Source organism: Dermacentor silvarum, chromosome 1 (assembly GCF_013339745.2).
Source record: "Dermacentor silvarum isolate Dsil-2018 chromosome 1, BIME_Dsil_1.4, whole genome shotgun sequence".
Taxonomy (NCBI): domain Eukaryota; kingdom Metazoa; phylum Arthropoda; class Arachnida; order Ixodida; family Ixodidae; genus Dermacentor; species Dermacentor silvarum.
Genome location: NC_051154.1, coordinates 109,053,201 through 109,075,867, shown reverse-complemented (window position 1 = coordinate 109,075,867; position 22,667 = coordinate 109,053,201). Strand labels below are relative to the sequence as shown.

General features: G+C 45.4%; 1 protein-coding gene across 13 annotated transcripts in view; it reads left to right on the top strand.

The window, feature by feature from the left end:
- LOC119434721 (prolyl endopeptidase FAP) overlaps positions 1-22,667 on the top strand; it is a 394,283-nt gene that overhangs the window by 345,477 nt on the left and 26,139 nt on the right. For all 13 annotated transcript variants that reach the window (XM_037701822.2, XM_049672222.1, XM_049672223.1 and 10 more), the window contains 5 exons: positions 8,639-8,733; positions 13,749-13,823; positions 14,950-15,002; positions 16,825-16,903; positions 18,270-18,658. In XM_037701822.2, coding sequence (XP_037557750.1) covers positions 8,639-8,733; positions 13,749-13,823; positions 14,950-15,002; positions 16,825-16,903; positions 18,270-18,658 — 691 coding nt within the window. The remainder of the gene's footprint in view (positions 1-8,638; positions 8,734-13,748; positions 13,824-14,949; positions 15,003-16,824; positions 16,904-18,269; positions 18,659-22,667) is intronic.

The window sequence follows — 22,667 nt, the reverse complement described above, 5'->3', positions numbered from 1 at the left end:
GTCTGCGTGCCCCGCCATCCCCTCTCCATGAGCGGTGTCCCCTCTTCGTGCCCGAGCAGAAGAGAGCGTCAATCGCTCCGGCGCCAGTTCGCGCAGATTGCCCGTACGTGACGCGCCAAACGCGGCTCCGGTAAAGTCCCTATATATAGGGACTTTAGGCTCCGGCAGCGCCGCAGTAGTCTTCGCGTGATTTCCTACGTGCGCTGCGAATGCGAGGCGTGCGATGCATCCCTTTCTGCTCTACTGTGGGAACACGGCGCGCTAGAAAGGCACCTTACCGAGACAGAGCTTGCGCTGGTGCAAATGTGCTCCAAGCTGGCCCCTTCGCTGTGCCCTCCGATGTGATTATGACGGTGATGATGATAATAATAATATAGGAATGACAACACCCGCCGTGGTTGCTTAGTGGCTAAGGCGTTGCGGCTGCTAAGCACGAGGTCGCGGAATCGAATCCCGGCCGCGGCGGCCGCATTTCGATGGGGCGCGAAATGCAAGAAACGCCCGTGTATACCCTGCGCTGAGTGCACGTTGGGGAAACCTGGGTGGTCAAAATAATCCGCAGTCCCCCCCTACGGCGTGCCTCATAATAAAATAGTGGTTTTGGCACGTATATAATTCCCTATAAAAAGAAGAAGAAAGAAAGAAAAAAAAATATAAGAAGACGCCCGCCGCGATGTTTCAGCGGATTGAAAGAAGAAAATTGTCATTCACCTGAGTGTATAGCAGGAAGTTACAAAGGAAACTCATACGGGTTTCTCGGAATGAAAGCTTCACAGTTGAAGAATGATTCTTCCTGGCGGTCCGGGTACATTGAGAATCGCATTTGACTGCGCAAGCGGGGATTTGTGCGTTCTCCACGTGGGAAAAAATTTGTGTTCAGCCGCACACGAAGCTTTCTCAAATTTTGCTACAGATACAAATCAAAATCCGTATTTTAATAGAGCAAGAAGAAAAGAAATATTTGTGCACGGAGGTCGACTGACAGTGCACAGGGAGGTTGTCGCTACAGCACTGCTAAGGTGAAAATATCGTTAAATAATCACCCTGTGTTGGCCCAGCACAGCAAGTTCTGTTTTTTTCCGCGTAGACGTTAGGCTAAATCAGAATCTATTAGGCCATTCAGTCAGAAGAGGCTGAATACTTCGCAATTTATATAATGTCTCGAGACTGCATTCTTGTCCTGTCGTGACTATATATACAAAAGACGACGTCGTGCATCGCCTTGCGGCTCCCATTAAAGCACTCCGCTCACCCGAGTTTGTAAGGGAGCAGACATCTAATGAGTGTCGGAAAAGCAGAACCGTATGCAAATTGATCACTTTAAGAGCGCCCTAGATTTCGTATCGACTAACTTGTGTCCCAGCACTTGTGTTCCTGAAACTCCCCGCTAAACGTTCGGCTGAACCTCCGCACTTCCTGCCGATGTCCTACAGTGGAGCCCTCGTGGAAAAAACGCGGCGCTGTTATTCACTGCAGCTCACTGCCGCGGTGCAGGAGCTGAGCGGTTATAGATTTTGTGTCGGGAATGTGGCGCTCTCGAGAAAGTCGCTGTTCGTTGTTTCCATGCCTTCTTTCTTGCCTGTCAGGAGCAGGGCCTTGGAGTGGTGCGTCATTTTTCACAAACACGACGAAAATGAGAAATTTAAAAGAAACATTGAACACAACCTTTCTCTTATTTTTTTTTTTTCGAGGGAAAGTTGTCGGCGCACATCTAGCATATATATGTACTCATTTCATACTTCTTTTTCTTCTGATATTTTTCTTTCTAGTACGCTTGGCAGTCTAAAACAGCCAGCCGCAGATAAGGGAGCGCGAACCTCTGCTCCGTGAAATCTTTATGGCCAGTGTTGTTCCTGGTTCTTTTTTGAGGTCACCAAAGTGTTTCAGTATTGTCCTGCTCGTTTCTCGTCTGCTTGTGGCGAGCACATGTTGCCTTGGTGGCACCATTGCCAAAATGAAAGTTTTTTTTGTCTTTTTTTTTCTGAAGTGGTCATGACAATGCCTGTGGAGGACAGCAAAAAGAAAAACGTACCTCTTTCTTTCTGTTGTGAAACAGTCCGTTTCTTTTTTTTTTTTTTTTTTTTTTGCTGTTTCGAAATTAAGTTGCTGTCTCAGCATTTATTTATTTATTTATTTATTTATTTATTTATTTATTTATTTATTTATTTATTTATTTATTTATTTATTTGTTTGTTTGTTTGTTTGTTTGTTTGTTTGTTTGTTTGTTTGTTTGTTTGTTTGTTTGTTTGTTTGTTTGTTTGTTTGTTTGTTTGTTTGTTTAATCAGTCACACCACTCTAGAAAAAATGGTAGAAACACCGTACACAATTGTAGGAACCCAGCACGCACCATTCAGCCTGCCATGAATACATGCCTCCTTATTCCATAGAATTCCAGACCCCCGATGTTTGAGTCGTCCCGGCAACGAGAATACTCACCGAATTTAGCGCTCAGAGGCGACGCCACGCAGTTTACCAAACACCACCACGAGCGCATATTTCACCAGAGTGCATTCTTTTAAGCCTCGCCGGCGCTTCCGCGGCGTCGCGAGCAATAACGGCTCGCATTCAGAGGCATAACAAACTGCCGGCGCAGGCGCTTGCCGCGAGCATTTCTAAGCGTGCGCTGGCACGCGTGCAGCCAACTGCGTCCGTCCACAGAACGCCGATAAGGCCCCCCGCGGGGCGCCGCGAAGCGCGAGTGGCCACACGTTATGCCTGCTTGCGCAAGGCTGTGCGTTTGTCGGAGATTAGCTGTCGCTGCGGGGGCTGTAATGAAGAACGACGAGAAAAGTATTTAACGATTCCGCGCAGCTGGCCTCTTTGGTACCGCAGATATGGCGTCAGCAGAGCGCGCTCTGCCCATCACATGCAAAGACTGTATGTCGTACAAGGCACGTATGCTTTCGGTGATTTTGCCAGAGTTGTAGGGAAGAGGCCGCGACAGCTATCCCATATCGCTGTGAATTATTTTTTTTTCACTCTCCTTCGCTCCGATGAGCTATTCTTATCTGAGCCACACCGCTGGCGCGAAAAGGCCTGCAGAATCTTTTAGTATCTGACACGAGCACGTTGGCGTTTCATAAAATCCGTAATCTCGAATGCATTGAGCGAACATTATTCTCACTCGCTCGCTTGTGGATGAAAAATATACATACGGTGCGAGTTCCTAGATTGGATGAAATAAGTGTACTATAGAGTAGGGCCAGCAGCGATTTTCGGCGTCGCTTCAGTGAGTGCATTTTGTTCGTCATAATTTTTTATCCCCTTTGGCGTTCGCATTGGAGATACTGTTTACGGCACGCCAATACTTTTCGACGTCTCTGGAAGCAATAAGGGTCGGAGGATTTCATTAGCATATCTTCGTGCAAAGTTTAATTTACGCCGGCGGAGGGTGCAGTAGGCGAGCACTCAGTAAGAGCATGATATAAAGAGGCTTGAACTTTTTTTTTTCTTCCTCCGGGGATAGTGCGCTATCTGCTGCTTCGGTATTCGTTTCTGTCTTCGCCTTCCAGGCGCAGTGCGAAATCTTGGCCGCTTTTGTTGTTTCAGCGCGGACGCGGGCTCTGGTAAGCGCAATCGGAAGCTTCGAGCTCGTCGGCAGTCTGTCGACTCTTTTGTCTGTTTTATTTCTTCTCTCGCTACGAGCGATGCGCTAAATGGAAATGAAATAGTCTGTTTAAGAAAGACAAAATCAGGAGAGCATCCCGAGCACACAGAAACAGCGCACGCGCCGCACAATATACGGTGGGAGCTCGCGATAATCTTTCATTTCGTTCGAGCTTCCAATCCCCTTTGTCTCGAGCGGATTTTTCTTTCTTTTGTCTCATCTCCACTCAATATCAGGCGCACTCTTCCAGTTGTCTTTGTTCTTGGCGTTCTTTTCTATTTGTCCCTCCCATCACCAGGCACGATGCATAAATGAAGAGCTGCGAGGTCAAAAGGGTGCTGAGGAGGCTTTGCGACGGGTGCTCGTTATATACTTCCCCTTGCACCCCCCAGTGGGGAGGCTTTATCCAATTCCGAGGCGACCCTTCTTGCTCAGGCGCGCCGTAATTGCTACTTACGCGGGAAGAAGTTGCGCGTGCGACTATATAGGCCGGCGCAAGGAGCGCGCGGCTTCCCGCCATGGGGTCGCGACGAGCTGCACGGAGTGATGTCCAAATTGCTTCCCCAAACTGCGGCATCGTACAAAAGTTGGCCTTCCCTTCAGGCTCGTTGTCATAGGCTCTGAGAGCCGGCTGGAAATGGCCGCCAATTAAAGTCTGGCTGTGAAGGTGCTTCATCGTTATTTTTTTTTTTATGTGCACATACACGAAGTGCTTTTCCATTGACATCTTCTGTTCTCAAGGCTGATTCTTTTTTTTTTCTTTAACGTTGAAAAACGATACATAAATTTAGATGAAACAAAATTAAAGACTTCAATTAGTCGGAGTTACTGATACACAGGTAGGGTATTGAGCTCTCTCTAGCTTGTTATGCCGGGAATAGCTACTAATTGCCGCTTTGCGACTTTATTGCTGCCTTTTTTTAGTGAACGATTTACGGTGGACGTCGTGTCCGAAACCAGCCAGCTACACTGAAGAAAGCGGGTCGCCATTTGTGCCGTTATGCCTGCGCCCCCCGCCGCCGGTTCTAGCCTCCCCCTTTCCGCACGCACGCACGCACGCGCACACGCACAAATTGCTATATATCGTCTGCATATTGCCGCGTAGAATCCGGTAGGATTTTCGTAATGAACGCAAATCGTGATAGAGTGCTCGCGGCGGCTACGCGTTCACGTTTTTCTTCTCGTTTTGAGGCCATTCACCACGGATTTCGAATGACGCGAATTGTTAATGGGGCAGCTTTCATGAGATAGATAGATAGATAGATAGATAGATAGATAGATAGATAGATAGATAGATAGATAGATAGATAGATAGATAGATAGATAGATAGATAGATAGATAGATAGATAGATAGATAGATAGATAGATAGATAGATAGATAGATAGATAGATAGATAGATAGATAGATAGATAGATAGATAGATAGATAGATAGATAGATAGATAGATAGATAGATAGATAGATAGATAGATAGATAGATAGATAGATAGATAGATAGATAGATAGATAGATAGATAGATAGATAGATTTTTCTGAAGGTGACTCCGAGCTCTGCCGAATTCTAGCTTTAATTACGAACCTGCGAAGAGGATCTCCTCTCTATAGCCACTCCACTGTTCACAATCAAGGGATACGACGCTACGTCACGACAAGATCAACGAAGCCCCGCATCATAGGCAGTAGCAGAGTCCTAATGGTGCCTTTTGAAGAGAACCAGTGCTGCGTTTGAGTATTTGCCCCGAGCAAACGTGCCAACTGATCAACATGCATTCAAATCAATTGTCACACTCACTTCATATTAAAATTGGTAGAGAAAGGTTGTAGATTAAAAGGTAGCAGGGGGAAGGTAACAACGTTTGGGCTACCGAACCAGAGCCTTGTTTAGCTGAATAGAAGAGGGTCCAAACATCCAAGTGGTCAAAATAATTTCATTGACTTTTACACAAATCACTCAAGTTTTTTTTTTTTTTTTTCTTTTTTTTTCTTTTTTTTTTACGTCGATTCTGTGGGCCGCTTTCAAGTCCAACGAATCGCCGCCTCTTTTTGTATTTACCTTACCTTGATTGGCTATAATGAGCCTGGTAGCCGTCCACCTGCCAATGATTCGGATCATATATGACAATGGCGTCTCACTGCGCTCGCCGATTGTGCCGAAGGGGCCTCGTGCTGACCCGTGGTCCTCTTCTCGGCAAACGAGCGTAGTGGGTCGGCAGAAGAATTTTCTCCGGTTGCTGCGCCTCTGCACGTGGCAGCACCTCGACGCATTCCGCGCTGCCCGTGGTGGTCCACGGGTGCCCGACGGCTATTTTCGGTTTCACCGACAGACAGAAAGCAGGCGCTGTACGGGTGTATAGGCCGCCGCCGCGCCAGCGCGGAGAGCAAGGGCACGTGGGAATAATTTATGGGCCGACAGAGGGGTTTGCACCTGCGTAGGGGGAGTAGCCAGGTTCGCGGAGGGCAGGTGCAAAGGAGATACAGGCCGCGTGTGACAGTGGTCGTGGCGCGGGCTGCGGGCCTGCCCGTTTATCACGTGGGATGCGCGCGCCGAGGTGACAGCGGCGCCTGAAGACCCCCGTGATATTTTGCGCAGACGGTGCCTCATTTCTGCGTGGCCGCGTTGCGCCTGTGTATGAAAGAACGCGCGGAGCTTCGAGTTGGTACCGCGAGGAAATATTTAAGATCCGTACGCCAAGGGGTCTGTGCCGTGTTTCTTAGGACGCCTCGCTGAGAAGACTGTATATGCAAGCCAGTGACCACATTTTGCTCGGGAGAGCGGCTCTTGATGTTCAAGTGTCCCGCTGTAGGACAAGCCACGACGACATCTCAGGAATCGGGGAATAGGAACGTTGCTGTAGTCACTAGAGAATAGAGGGCCGGGACTCTTAAGAGCCAAAATAGTGCCGCCATTTCTATTTCGCATCGATCGCACTTCGCTTATTGGGCCGACATGCAAAGAGAGAATGTCAATATCGTGGACTTGCGAAACCTTATTGAAGCTATAGCACGGTATGCAACACTATAAACTAGCGTTATCTGTTCATCAGAGAATGCATCTATTTATTGCAACTTAAGTTCCAAGTCACAGCCAGTGAAACGTGTGCGCGGTATCTGTGGCAAATACTTGGAAAATCTCCAACACGGTCCTATTGACTTTATACCTAAATTTAGCACTTTTCTTGTACAGGCGGTGTGCGGTGCCTGCTCATGCTGCATTAAGTCATGATCTTCAACTGGCCGTGAGGACGTTGAACCCTTAAACTTGGTGGAGCAAAACGAGTAAAACTGTGTCCCTTAAATATCTGCGGTTATGTTACTCAGGTTTCCTGAGTTCGTAAGTCTATATTGCATCATATTTTACCCTGTTTTTTTTTTCTTTTCTCCTCATTAAAACTTTCGTGCGCAGTTGTTGAGTCAGCAGCCTCTTTAGGAGAAACAAAAGGTTCTACCTCGGCATATTAAAACTGAGGCGAATCTATAGTCGATAGTGATTGTCGGCAATGTTTGCGTATACCTCGAGCGAAACCCTTTGCCGATTTTGCGGCCCGTATGAAATTTGAATTTCGATCCCGGACCGAGGGTTTGCGCTTGTGGTAACGTGAAAGCTCGCTCGATCATATTCCGGCTGGCTTCTCCTTTTCTGTGCATGCCGGCCTCTTTTTCTCGCCAGTGAAATCTCTCGGGCTCAATAAAACCTCTCTACAGAAGCCAGATTTCAAGAGGGAATGAAATAAAAATCGAAACATGAAATATAGGCTTGCGAAATGATTTTTTTTTCTTCTTCTCGCGCTCTTTCTCTCAGTAATGAGAGTTTTTGGCATTTGAAAGCAATGAATAGCTAGAAAGTTTCTCCGTGGAAGCTCGTCTGCGACAGTGCACCGAGGAAGATTCGAGTTCGAATGAATATTCCTCGAATACCCGCAATATGTGCGAAAGGATTCTGTATCGGCTCGCTACATCTTGCGAAATGCGTCATTCTGCGCTCTCTCCACCGCTGGCTACGCTATAGCATATTTGCGTTCTTCGAGCCAGTATAGCTAACCGAGGGAAGCGTATTGAAGCGGGTAATTTTTCTTTCTACGCTTTGCCAGAGAGTCGAGGCGGCTAAACTGCTATGAGGCGCATTCCTTAAATGAACATTTTTATAGTTTGACTTCCTAACTTTACCTAGAAAGTCCGACCTGCTCTTCTTAAAAATAAAAAAAAAACTGCTTCCGAATGTATGCGTTACATTTTTATTGTATGTTTGTTCTATCTCCAAGTTTCACTTGAGTATAACAAATTAAATTCTGGGGTTTTACGTGCCAAAACCACAATATGATTATGGGGCACGCCGTAGTAGGGCACTCCGGATTAATTTTGACCGCCTGGGGTTCTTTAACGTGTACCCAATGCACGGGACACGGGCGTTTTTGGATTTTGCCCACACCAAAATGCGGCCGCCGCGGTTGCAGGATTCGATCCCGCAACCTCGGGCTTAGCAGCGCAATGCCACAGCCACTACGCCACCACGGAGTGTATTCACTTGAATGGCGCCGAGTCCTTACGTACGGACAATAAGTGTCCCGTGTAGTGATTCTGCAGCCTCCGCTTGCCGCACGCAGTGTGCTCGTGTAACATGCGGCACAAACGTCAGAAGGGTGCTTGCTACTGTGTCATCACTGTCCTCTGTCTTTCTCAGTCTCTTATTGTCTTTCTCTTTTTCTTAACTTTTTTTTCAGTCGAGTGCGCGTGTTTGACGTTTAGCTGAAATTCTGCACGTGGTAGTGGAGGTAGCCAAAACTCGATACTCGTGGCCACAGTGTAGTAAGGCACAGTTTAACGGATCTTAATGACTGTGTGCGTTCAGGCGTGCGCCGCTGTATATACGGTTGCGCATGCGCGCACTGTGCGTCCTTATTTCAGCGATTCCGCGATGTACGATTAACGCGATGTCATTCCTAATTAGTCCCTCGCAGCGCGTCTCTTCAACTACGTCCTCTTTGTCTGTGACTCTCTGCGACGGATTCCTCTTGTTTCTCTTCGCATGTAGACACCGACTTCGTGTACCGGGACGCAGACGGCGCGCTGGTGCTGTACAACGCTCAGAACAAGGAGAAGAGGACGCTGCTGCACAACACTACATTCGTGAGCGCCGATTCCTTGGTCCTATACATCACGATGACGCCACTACGCGGGAAGCAACGTTGTTGCCCTCCCTGCTGAGAGTGACTTCGTAGAGTTGGTAACTCTCGCGTTGTGGCTTGTGTGACACTGAACCAGCAACGAAGAGCTCCGCTTCGCCATCTCTATGTGGGAAATCTTCATAAGTGGTTAGAAAAACTGGAAAAAAAGTAATAGCCTCGACTGCTTCAAAATTTAAACAGTGATTGAACTTCGGTGAAGTTTTAAGAGATTCTCTGTTCTATGCCCAGGCCCCAGCGCCATCCGGCCGACTGGTGTCTGGGCATAGAGTAATGATCCAGTGATAGCCAATTTACCAAGCGCATTTTCAATCAGTAGCTAATCACACAGTCAATCAAAGTAGTTCACATACACGCGCACATGTGCACCCTTGCATATGCACCCTCGCGCACATATGTGCACCCTTGCAAGCCGAGAACACGCCTGCGGACGAGGCTGCTCTCGCGCGACTTGCGAATGCATTTGGAAGATCTTGGCGTCATGACACAGACTGAAGACCATTAGGGTCAGATGTAAATACTATTTGAAATATATGGGGTATGACGAAGTTAACCTGTCAGGAAACAGCTCCACTACGCGAGTTGTGGGAAGCTGTGGGCTGAGATTGAAGAACGGTGGGAAGCTCTTTCAATGGACATATATGATCTCGTACCAGCGTTCTACGACTCGCTTGCTGAGGTCGTCCAGGCTGCCGAAGGTGGTTTTTTCTTTCTTTTTTTAATATATATTGACTTATTGTACAAATACATTGCGGGAAGTATACTCTTGTTTTTTTTTTTTCAGTTCATTAAACAGCAGAATAAAATTGTGTTTGCGATGACGGGAACGAGTCTGCATCAATGCGACATCGCGGCTCTTCAGGCTTGAGAAGACAATAGAAAAAAAAAGTCAAAATCTTCAACATCTTTAAGTCCGCAGATCAACTGCAAGGCCTTAATACTTCCATATTTTTATTCTCGGCGAAAAAAAAATTCACAGATTTTAAAACGAAAACTGAATGAAGCCAGCTGCATCTGTGGGCGCGTCTCGACTTTGCCGGTGCTCAAACGATCCACATGGCTTTATGCAATGATATGTCCCCTCCCCTTAAAAGATGATAAAGGACAGGTAAACCGTCAGAAAGAGCAGGCAGACATACATACATACATACATACATACATACATACATACATACATACATACATACATACATACATACATACATACATACATACATACATACATACATACATACATACAACATACATACATACATACATACATACATACATACATACATACATACATACATACTACATACATACATACATACATACATACATACATACATACATACATACATACATACATACCATACATACATACATACATACATACTACATACATACATACATACATACATACATACATACATACATACATACATACATACATACATACATACATACATACATACATACATACATCCATACATACATACATACATACCTACATACATACATACATACATACATACATACATACATACATACATACATACATACATACATACATACATACATACATACTACATAATACATACATACATACATGCATGCATGCATGCATGCATGTATTTATTATGTGCCCACATACACCACTAGGGTTACATATATGGTGCAGAGTAAAAAATGGTACAATCGCACGTCAATGGCAAGTCAACAAACACAGCCAGAAATCCAGACAAAAGTGACTATACTAAAAAATGCATATATGGTAAACGTTAGGCATTTAGGTGATCTTTGACACATCTTAAAACTCCACGGAGCCCGAAAAAAAATCAAAGCAAGCAAAAGACGGGGTATTGCAAAGTATTTGTATTCGCTGCAAGGGAGCCTTTCATTTGCTTGTCGTGAGCAAAGCGCTGAAAATGTCTGGTCAGGCACGTCAATACTTCCCTGAATAATTTCATTCGGAAAAATTTTGTCTTGGCACTGCCTCCTGGAGCTGAGCCTACCAGGTTTCCATTCATTAATCAAAGTGTACATTACGCTGAAAGTGTCTATCGTACTCAATCCGAACAAGACGTCTCTGTACTACCTTAATTTGCTCGTTACATCCCACTCCCAAGTTGTTCCAAATAACAGATGCAAATCCTAGACGACGTCTGATGAGCGAACAAGAAATTGGGAGTAAGGCATCAAGTGTCCGAAAACGCCGCGTTTGATGAGGTAAAGTAGTGTTAGAAATAGGCGCGCCATTCTTTTTAAAGGAAAGCTGCTAGTCACTTAGCACGTCCAAATCCCGAAACACATCAGTTTTCCGAATTTCAATTTCAATTTCAACGCGACAAAGTAATAACTTTCGTCTTTTGCGTGCTTATCGATAAATGGCTTCGAGAGCACCAGTTGAGAACACTCAAAATATCATTTTAAAGTTTTTCGCAGCCCGCAAAATCCGAAATATGCTTAAACAATTTCACGTCATCAGCAAGCAGTAAAATGTTTCCAAATTTAACACCACTTATAACATCACTTATGAAAACAAGGAACAGCAACAGGTCCAAAACTGAACCCTGAGGCACACCTGAAGACCGTGGTATAGGGTTCATATAAAGCACTGTCAAAACGCACTTAATTTTTCCTCGATAAAAAGTAGCTTACAACAATCGGGCAGGCACCATAACTTTCCATATTTAGCTCCAAAATATGGTGGTCCACTTTATCGAATGCCTTCTAGAGATAGAGGTAGATAGTGTTTACTTGTCAGCGAGATGAAACCAAATGCGCACTGTATTTAAGGTAAAAACATAGATTTATCTCAACAGATTGGGCCTAGCGGAACAGCCTAGCCGCACGCGCGCACTGTCGACCATTTCGACGATATGCTTGACCCGCCGTGGTTGCTTGGTGGCACGAGGTCACGGGATCGAATCCCGGCCACAGCGACCGCATTTCGATGGGGGCGAAATGCGAAAACGTCCATGTACTTAGACTTAGGTGCACGTTAAAGAACCCCAGGTGGTCGGAATTTTCCGGAGTCCCCTACTACGGCGTGCCTCATAATCAGATCGTGGTTTTGGCACTTAAAGCCCCATAATTTAAGTTTAATTTACCTATATGCTTCCTCATACGGCCTCGATTGGCTCTCCTGTCGAAGTTCGTGTGATATTACTAAAAAAATGCAAGGGTGTACGTTTGCAGCAATGTTCGAACCACGTCACCAGATCCCATGCTAACTAAAAGAACGAGCCGCTAGATTTCCGTGGGTCCAGTTTCACTCGCATGTCGCCACGCGAACGTTTGATTTTACTGAGCCACGCGAATCTATAGATAGAAAGACGCTGTTTGTTATAAAGGGGAAACTTGAATGGATAAAACGTTGGACTGGCAAGGCTGACGTAGGCTTGGAACTACAAAGACTAGAATCTTTTCTCCATGTTTTACGAACGGCTGCAGATTTCAGATCCATTTTTATTTACTGCAGGCCACGTTGTATTATACGATCGTTAAACCGAAGAAAATGTAACCAGTAGCAAAAAAAATGCAGAGTGTAAGAAAGAGCAAAAGAAAAAATCGAACTGTTCATTTTTGCGACACCGGACATAGTGATCGCGCTAGCGCGGACCCGTCTTCTTTTTGCGTCGTCACTCACTCAAACTTGGCGCGCGAGAAAAGTGAGCCTCCGATACGCGACCTCCTTTCTGAGCACACTTGTGTGTTAGGGCTTCCGGCATCTAAAGGTGGTTCAGGTTTAGAGAATAAAAAAGAAAGTTATATCGACGCTCGTCGAGGAAGGCTCGACCTGCAGGTCTGTGAAAATGAGACGTTAAAGCGCGGAGTCGCAGGCTCATTGGGGCACTAGAGGTTGCTTTAAGGATGGAGTAACACAGGAAGCGCACGAGACACGCGGGAGGAGCGCTCTCTGGACAGCCGATGTGCCGAGTACATTTCGTTCGTATGCTTCTTTATTTAGATTTATTGATTCTTCAGGGAGAACGAGTGTGCTTTGAAGCTCGCGTTTAAAGACTATTGGGAATAAGAAAGAAAAGGCAAACGTTAAACCTATGTCTGTTTGTTAACTCGTTACTAAATATTTGTGTTTTTGCTGTATACTGTTTTCAGCTTCTGCGTGACGTTGCGGCACGAGGTCCCCTCTTAATGCCAGCGCGGAAAGCTGCCGTGGGTCAGTTGGTTGTCGGGAAGCGCTCCTTCCGTTTGTTCGGCATTACACTCGCCGTGTGCCCCCCTCCCTCAGTGAGAGCTGAGGCCCTCGTGGCCTTGGCTGCTTGCCGGCCGCTCCGGTCAAGCTCTGGGCGCTGCTGCTCTGATGCCTCTCCTTCGCTCTTCGCGCCGCCCCCTTGCGCCTCGCCGGGGCCGTAAACGTTTACAACGCTGCGGCGCTCAAGACGCTGGGGAACGCAATAGGCGGGTCCATCCCACGCGCACGCTCCGGACTTTGTCCGCTCAATAACGGCGTCGTTGGATGCCGAACAAATGCGCGCCACATCTTAACGAGACGCAGCCAGGCGGGCGGGCCGTTTGCAAGCGGCCGAGTTAAAGCCCCTGTGCGCGCCCGCAAGCCCCAGAGGCTTGCTTGCCCCGCCACTATAGGGATGAGGAACGCGGGGAGATAGGAGTCGCGTCCTCGCCCGAGCGAGCTTTATGTGTCGCCTCGGGGACGTCCGCGGGAATGGCGCGCGAAGCTTTGATGTATTTACACAGCCGCTGTTACGCGCGCAGCCACTGTAAAACATTGACGCTGCCGGTCTCTTCCCGTACACGGCGCGGGTCGGCGCAGTCAAGGAAAGGCGACCTCCTCGTAACTAAAGCATGGCCTCGGACGGCTTGAAGAATCACCGTACCGATAGCCTTACTTTTTCTTTTTTTTTTTCTGTCTCGAGCACGTATCTGTTGTCGTCGTGTTGCGCATATGTAGTATTTACTGTTTGTCGTTATACTGTCTACTTTCTTTTTCAGCGACAATACGACGTGCGCAAGTATTATATGTCGCCTGATCTCAACTTCTTGCTACTTGTCCACGACGTTGTGCCCGTAAGTGAATTCTACAGCTTGTGTACCGTTTTTCTTCACTCAATGCTCGCTCGTTGCACATTCAGTGACCGCAGTTATTGCTACTGACTTTTGTAAAGCACTTGTCTCGTGCTAGTTTGCTAAATTATATTTAATTATTGATTACGGTTGATCGAAGCAAAATTGTGTCGACAAGTTGCGACACTACTGAGAATCACCTTTGGATTGATGCTTTTTTGAAAGGGCAACCATGGCGGCTTCTGATGCCGTAGTGCCTCGGAAAATAACCGTGCATTGCCACAAAGTGTGTACGACGCGGGCTCCGTATTGTATTAGCAAAACTGCAAATCGTCCGTCCCCTCGCAGTAGACTGATGAATACGAAGTGTTTCGCATGTGTTTGGGTATTTTCTCGTGTTTAAGGTATAGGTGTCCATTTGGTTGCAATTAAAATCAAAGTTTGCGATACGTTATGTTCATAATTAATGTGCGGAGTCAAGTGCATACCAAGCTGCTCTCAAAGTATAGGAACTCTGCCTGGGGGAAACCCGGTTGATTTAAGATGACAAAAGTGACCGAAGAAGCATTTAGTTGCAAGACAGGAAGTTAATTTTGTGAATATAAGCCGAGATCCGCGTCGGCTAAATAAGAGCTAAACTATTTTAATCTTGAGTTGTGCAGAGTCAGTGTTACATGCAAAATGTTTCTTTCAAATGTCAGGTATTGCAAACTGCAATAATGTCTTTACTATAGTTGGTTCTTGTTAGAGGAACTGCGCATTTCTCAACGCCCTTCGCTAGAATAACTGTACGGTTAGGCCTCACTTCACATGGAGTGCACAGTATATTTAAATATATTCAAAGGGTCGCTGTTGAGAAACATTTGACTCCGGCATTTTCGATGAGCCCTACAACTCCGATAATACGTCGATCACTGAAGCAAATATAATTGTTAATATTTTTAACAATTAATAACGTTCGATTAAAAAAGTAATCATGAAGAGTAGGAGAGAAATCGCTAGAGCATTACAATCAGACTTTTGTTTTCACAACGCATCAGAACAGTTTTTTTTTTTTTTAATGAAAGACTTGTACATCATTACGTAACAACTTTTTTTTACTTTCCTATCCTCCTTTTTTTCATTCTAGGTGTTCCGATATTCGTTCACCGCAAAGTACAAGATCTATGATTTTTCGAACAGGTAAGTGACGTTTACAAACACCAAAGTCGTTGTCTCTTTTTCTTTTTCTTTAATCCAATATGTCACTAAGAGTAGCTGCGGGCTAACGTTGCTTACTGGTCTCGCAGTCATTCAGAAAGCTCTAGTACCAAGATACATCATTTGGCAATGGCCGAAGCGAGAAATATGAAGTGTGCAGTGCAAAATTGTCCTTGGAGCGAGCGAAGCAGTCAAAGAAATACGTAAAAATAATAAATGCTTTTGGTGTGCAGTCCTGCAGAAATGTTCCGTCACTTCAAGGGGTTTTACTTTTGACCTACAATATAAATAAATAAGCGGATCCTGAGGTCAAATACATGCTGCTAAGATTCGAAAGGGAACCCGACAAAGAATGTCGACACTCCGATCAAATGGTTATTATTCTCCCACTGACTTTGAAGCAGTTTAACAAATTTCGTACTCTATAGAGGAACTCAGAAACACTTTTTTTTTTTTAACAAGCGTGGACATGAGCGATAGAGGTCAAATATGTGCTATATATTCATTACGCGGCCAGTAGCTGCATCAGCTGCATACCAATAATATTTCGCTGTAACACCTGCAACTCATCATAACATCTGCCAACTGCAGACACTGGCGAACGTTGCGAAAACGACTGACATGCACCCTACTGAGTATCTGCCGGAAAGTGGTGAGCCGTCTAGCAAAAAGAAAAAAAAAAGAAAGATATTACATCTGGGCTCACAACAGGAAAGATGTCCTGCTGGATTTATATAGTGTGCCGCTTGGAAGACTTTATTTCGGGTTTAAGTTAACCTTAGTTCTGTTCATGTATTAATGGTAGCGCTATACCTGACACGGAACGAAATAAATGCACAATACGATGGACAAAGTGTTGACTTTCAAGTGTGAGAGTTTTATTATAAAGACGTTTATATATGTTACGCGCTAGTCGCACGAGTCACTATAACAGTAACAAAACGTCAAAAAGAAGAAAAAAAAACAGCAAACATGATTGGCGTAGTGTGCACTACGATAGCCGCGAAGTGAAAAAAAAAAGAAAAGAAAAACCGCCGCACTACCTCGTTATCATCAAAGATCTAAAGTATCTAATAGGTAGTTATAGCGCTACCCTTAAAACATAAACCAGTGCCAACTCACCCAGTTTATTGTTCTTCATAGTCTTGTTGCAAAAATATTTTTTTATTATCAAGAACACCCGCCAGCATGATGACTATGCTTAATTACGCAGATATCTCACTTTGGTAATCACATTTAACTGGAATGCACAGTGCAATGAAAGAAGGATCGCTATCTCATAGCGTTCGAGATTCACATTGTGCACTTTAGACACTCTGCGATGGTTAGATAAACTTCTGTAAGATGAATGAATAGCCTTGATGTCACAATCTGTTAGATACAAATGCTACACCGCGTTTTCTTTAGTTTAACAAAGCATCTATAGCTTGGTTGAAACCGAAAATTGCGCGCGCATACTGGTAGCAGCTTTTGGCGATTTTTTATACTCGTATTTGTACGCCTTTTTTTTTTCACAAGGAAATATCCCAATAGTAAAGGTGTACAGATAATTAAGCTGCATGCTCTGGCAACCAGTAATTTAGTGATTGATCTCACGCTCCCCCCGCATCCCTACACCCCACTTGTGAGCTACAGCGGACGGTGTGAATGGATTATTACGGATTGATATAGACCGCCTATGGGTGTTTACTGTGCATGCAGTCGCAATCACACGACCCTTATCGTGTATCGCCTTCATCTAAATACCATCTCAGTGGGCTTTAACTTATTGGCCGCAATTTCCTTGTTTTCTCGTGTTCTTCAGAGAGGTGTTTCCGCTGAAGCACAGCTCGAACCAGGAAGAACTACAATATGCTGCCTGGGGCCAAACTGGAAACCAGCTGGTGCGTACAGACAGATCCCAACTTTTCCTTGTTATTTCTTTTTCTCTGTCTACTTGCAATATATGTCCTTAACTGTCGTGCTAAACTAGGGACGAGAAGCTTGTGACAAAATAGGGATAAATTAATGCAACGTCCAGTAGACATTATTGGGCGTGTTTCGATTCTGGACCATATCTGGGATGTTTCTAGGCCCGTTCCTAAAGAAGCCGGCCGTAATTGCCATATATATATATATATATATATATATATATATATATATATATATATATATATATATATTCGCTATCGCGATTAGCTGGTGTCCGTTTTTCCAGCTGCTTTATAGTGCAAACTGTTTTTTAATAGCAGCCTTGGGCCCGAATTTACGAATCTTTACTTTCCTGAAGACTGTCGCAGGCGGTCATCCTCGATAATAGTGTGTTTGCGAAATGTACGTGGGTGGCTGTTCCTGGAAACCATTCTAGCGTATAGTAAGTATACTTCGAGAAAGCGGGCCCTATTTCTTTTCTTTTTGGATTCGGGGTGTTTGCCGCAACGCCTATATAGTAAATAAATTAACAAAATTGGCATAAAAAATGCATGCAGCCCTGTGTGATGCAGGTAGAGCAGTAATGAGTTAGCGCATTTGTTATCCGTTATCCAATGGGTATAGTCATCTGAAACAATAGGCTTTAGTTTGACCTCCCTGAGCAACTTGTGTCTAATATCCTTATTTTGTTCGTAAGCACTGTTACCCATTGTACTGAATGCGTTGCTTCGCTCGCTGTCACAATTAGTCGACGCGTTTTGTTGTTTTCTTTTTTCGTTGTTTTTTTTTTTGTGTGTGTATCTGTTTTCTTCGCGAATAGTTATACTAAATTCACGTGGTTATTCAGTAAATATTGAAGAAATCCGAAGCCATCTAGTTCCGCGACCTAGGGGGAGAGGGGGTGGGGGGCTGTAATATATTTCGTCAGCATCACCAGTCTGTTCCTCTCTGACGCTCCCCCTGTTCACTGGTTGTAGTAAGCACGGTGAATGCAGTAAGAGAAGTTTCCTGAATACAAGTCCTGGTCCCGCGTTCAGGAAACTTCTCTAACGCAGGAGCGCTTGCAATCACGATATCGACCAGCGTGATAACGACAACATGATGGCCGTGATGGGCAATGGCAGACAGTGCTTACGTGAGACAAGTACCGTGAATACGGGCTATGGTCTCGGTCGCGAATTCACTGAAGTTCTCTTCCGTAAGTGCGGTCATTTATTGGCCTTGGCCTCGGCGATCGTCCCGTCGTCACGAGGCAGCCGTCATGTTCGGCGAGCGCCCCAGCCGGAAAAAAAACAGCTGTTAAGCTCTGCATTCTTCCTCTTCCCTTCCCGTGGCCAGACGTACGTGTTCGAGAACGACCTGTACCTGATCCCGAGCGTGGGCGACTCGTCCCCCGTGCGGCTCACGGACACGGGCTCGCCTGGTGTCGTGTTCAATGGCGTGGCCGACTGGCTCTACGAGGAGGAGGTTCTGGGCTCGAGCGGTGCGCTCTGGTGGTCGCCCGGCGGAAGCCGCCTCTGCTACGCCACCTTCAACGACAGCGCCGTTAGCGCCATGATGCTTCCACTGTACGAGGGGCAGTACCCGGCACTGTTGCCACTGCGCTACCCGAAAGCGGGATCCACCAACCCGGAGGTTGAGCTGCACGTGGTCGCCGTCACGCACGGCGGGGCTGAGGCTGCCAAGCCCGTGCAGCCGCCGCAGGAGCTGCTCGACAAGACCAGCGAGTGAGTCTCTCCGCGCCGGTGTTCAGTGGGTGCATATTAGTGATACATAGAAACGACCAACTGTATACTTGCAAGCGCCCAATATGCCATCCGTCGGTTTCGCTGAACCCTGCTTGCTTTGTTGTGTGAAGTAGTAATTGACAGGCAGGGAGAGCCGACAGTGGGCAGCGGCCACTGGCCATAGTATTTGCTCTCGTGGGCCTGCCAATATCACGCATCTTGCTTTCTCTTTGCTTAATGCTTCTTTCTCACCTTCTTGCATGTTCGAAGATTTGAGCGTTTCTGTTTTCCCTATTCTGCTCCAACAGCCAGACTCTTGCACGGTATAAAACAGGAACAATAGCGATGACGATGAAGTCGGAGACGTTGGAGGCGTGTGAGCGCCGATTCGACGTTGGTTTTTTAGATGTTGTTTGTCGTCAAAATGCCCTATTCTAGAGGTAACCTGGTGTCACAACTGCGGCTGGCGGTAAATGCGTCATGCAACGGTACAATTTTTTTTCTATTTGCGATGCTGTCGAGTGATATTGTTCACTCATTCTCGTGCCATCTGATTGCTTTGTTATGCGTTTATATTGAAATAATTGCGTTGTTTCTCAATGCACCAAGCATTTTATCTACACGCCACTATACAGATGCGTCCGGACTGCATTACACGAGTTCACACTCTGCATACAGCTTCTGAACAGCCTTTCGGGCATAAGCACGTTCAACTTTAGTGAAAAATTGAAAAGCAAAGTATACCTATTTATACTAAATTAAAATAAACAGGGAATTCACAATTACTCCGAGCTGCTGCAGCAAGGAAAACAAAAACTCTAGCCGCGTTCGTCCTGGCTCGCGCAGCTTACTGCTGTACTTACTACGATAGTCTTAACCATTCCACAGTAGATTGAGAGTGAGAAAACATCCTTGTTCTTTATCGCCCTAGAACACAGAGGTCTCTTCTTTCTCTTCCAACATGTTTAGCAGAACACGGACTTGTCACTTCACTAAATTTGTCGCAGCTGCAGCCTTGAAAGATTTAGCCGTAGCGAGACTGCAACACAAACGAGCTATTATTTCTTTTTTTATTTAAGTTAGTATATCTCGTAATTTTTTGTTTCTACGCATTTATAGATTCGTATGAACTAGCCTCTGGCCACAGTTTGTGTTTACATTATACGACCGTTCATGCTTCCGTTCAATTATCCGCGAGATAATAGCGCAGGTAGCACGAACCTAAAGGCGCGGCACACGTAGCGCTTGTGTGGATCGCGTGTTTTGTTGTTTCCGTGTTCTCGACGTTGTTTCATCGCGAGCAATGAACTAGCCCAAAATAAGACTTTATTCCGTAGGTCGAGATTGCTGTTAACTGCCCTCAAGCGAGAGAGCCCAGCGGGGCGAAAACGTCCAAGTGAAGCGCAGTTTCCCTGCGTGCCAAATGTGCCACACGCGGACGTAGTCTGGAAATTGTTCAGGGCACTCTTGACTAACGACGCCTCGGCAGGTGCCGAAGCCCCCTAACAACGCAGCTTACTGAAGCTTATCAGTGAAGTCGACACTACCGTCTGCCATGATCGGCGGCGCTCGTTTGTAGAGGAATGATCCTATACCTAAGAAGCGTGGCGTGAACAATAGCAAAGGGCAGAATAATAAAGAACCTCTTAATAAGTGCGCTAAGCATGCGATTTGAAAAACACGCGCAAAGGCGAAGGAGCGCACGTGAAAATGACGCCTTAGTGTGCGTTTCATGTGCAACACCATCTAGCTTGACGCCGTGCTGGTCTGGACAGCGACATTCAGCGCGAATCAAACAACGCAGTTGAAGGCTAACGTTTGTCCCATCGTGTTTCTTCTTTTCCTCGAGTCGTTCTTCCTTATCTCAGTCGATAGCCTCATTCGATGGATGGCCAGTTGACCGAAAGAGAGCCTTGTTTCGCGACCTTCAACTTCCAATGTATTTGCTGTCTTCCTCTTTCACCGTATTTCTGCTTAGCTCGATTTCATTGTTTTCTTTCTTTTTTTTTGTTTCTTTCTTGTTATTCTTTCTTTCAAATTCAAGGTTACTATATACGCAATATACTCGCTTGGAGACGCTCAATGTAAGATAGAAGAAGTTCTTACTCTCCATTGACTGCATCAAGGTTAAGTAAAAGTTGCGTTCACTTGAAATACGGCATGATGAAATACTTAATACACATGCGTTCATTCAAGCACTTTTGTAATGTAAGTTGTTTCGGTTGAGAGAAAGCTTCTCTCGCTAAATGGTTGTGCAAGGCCGTCAGAATAGCGGGACTTTAATATGGAAGGCCGTAAAGTTACGGAGAGAGTTATGGGCCAAGGTCCATGGAGTTCTTTCGTGTGCAGCCTGGAACGTGTGCGGCCCGCAAGAAAAGAAATAATACCGAAAAGTAGGGCTTTCTACACACTTGGTTATTATTTCTGCCCTCATTCAAGCGCATTATGATTAATGCGGTGGCTGAAATTTCTGTTTAGCGCGTTTCGATGTCACGTAAGTTTTCAACTGCGCGCTTGCGGCCATAAAACTTGCTATAATCACGCCACGAAGCGATATTTTGGAACGATATGAGGGGGCACGGTGTCGTTGCTTTATTTTTTTATTGGGCGCTCGCGCTTCTGATAAACGGACGGCCATATTCGCAAGCAGTGGAAGTGTTTTCTGCGCACTTCCACATGCTCGCAAGAGCTTGTGTTTAAGCATCACCGCGCTGCGGACAACACAGCAAAATGGAATTTCTGGAATGGCCCGTTCCCGTATGAGGAGACGAATGCTAGCAGACTCCGCGCTATAGATATACGGCAATGTAGAGCTCGCAGGCCTCGTATACTTCTTTAGAAATTCGCAGAAATGAACGCACGCCTGCAGCGTTGGCAATAGGGACACCGAAGAAGCCGCGTTGTATTCTGACGCCTCGAGCGCTGTGAACTTGGTTACTTTGATGTTTTGCAGCCTTTGCGCTTTAAGAGTCCGCCTTTAAAGTAAAGCGTGTATGTGCTCGATGTGCATCTGTAGGTATACTTTAGGAAACTAATAAATGCATATTAATTAGCGTTGACGGATTAAGTCTTAACTTGAATCTCCAAAAGAGAAAATAAAACGGCGCGCGTAACAAAACCGAACGGCGTAAAAGGACGGATTGGGGACCATGTGATTTCGGCATATCATGAAAAAAAAAAGTGCAACCTCAACACGGATGACAGAAGGATGCAAAGACGAAGACAAGCGCTCGTTTTCATCCTTCCAACGTTCGCTCTCGCGTGCTGAACTTTTGCTTCTACGATGCTGCGTACAGGAATGATCGTAGACTTGTCCTATATGCTTCCTTCTATCTTTTTTTTTCTTTTATTATGTTAGCAGCGCCATTTTACGTTGCCTCTTAGCGCTTCCGGAAGTGTTACACTAGCAACTAGCCCTATGGGTGGACCCTACTGTTGATAAGTATTAACGTTTTTGTTATGATGAAGATGTTAAAGTTATGATGATAATGAATACTACCAAATAGATGCGGACCGCTTATTCTATAATAGTTTTGATGCTGCTTTTAGTCTTGGATAGTCATGCGATAGTCATCAAAACTATTTATTTATATACTTGTCGCGTTGCCTAGCACAAGTGTGAAAGATGGCGCACGTACCAGAGTAGTACATGCTGCTGAAAAGCAACCATGCAATACATTATACTAAGTGGTTCCTTATTTTTTTTTCGATATTGAGGGTTCCTTCAGTAACTAGCGTTGGCGCCTACAAAACTTGCGATTCGTAATTGCAATAACTTAGCAAAAATAGGCTTAGCTCCAGCGTACTAAAATATGTTTTTATCTTTCTGCAGAACCTAACTTTGTGATACTTATTTGAATCGATGACAATGCCTTGGCCGCTTCCGCAAAGCTGCTGACAAGTATACATGATTTTGCATAATATATTTAGCCCACAGGTTTCAAATGAGTCATTCGGTTTTACATGATGTTCCACATCTGCTGCCGTTTTTACGTGCGGCGCTGTTTAA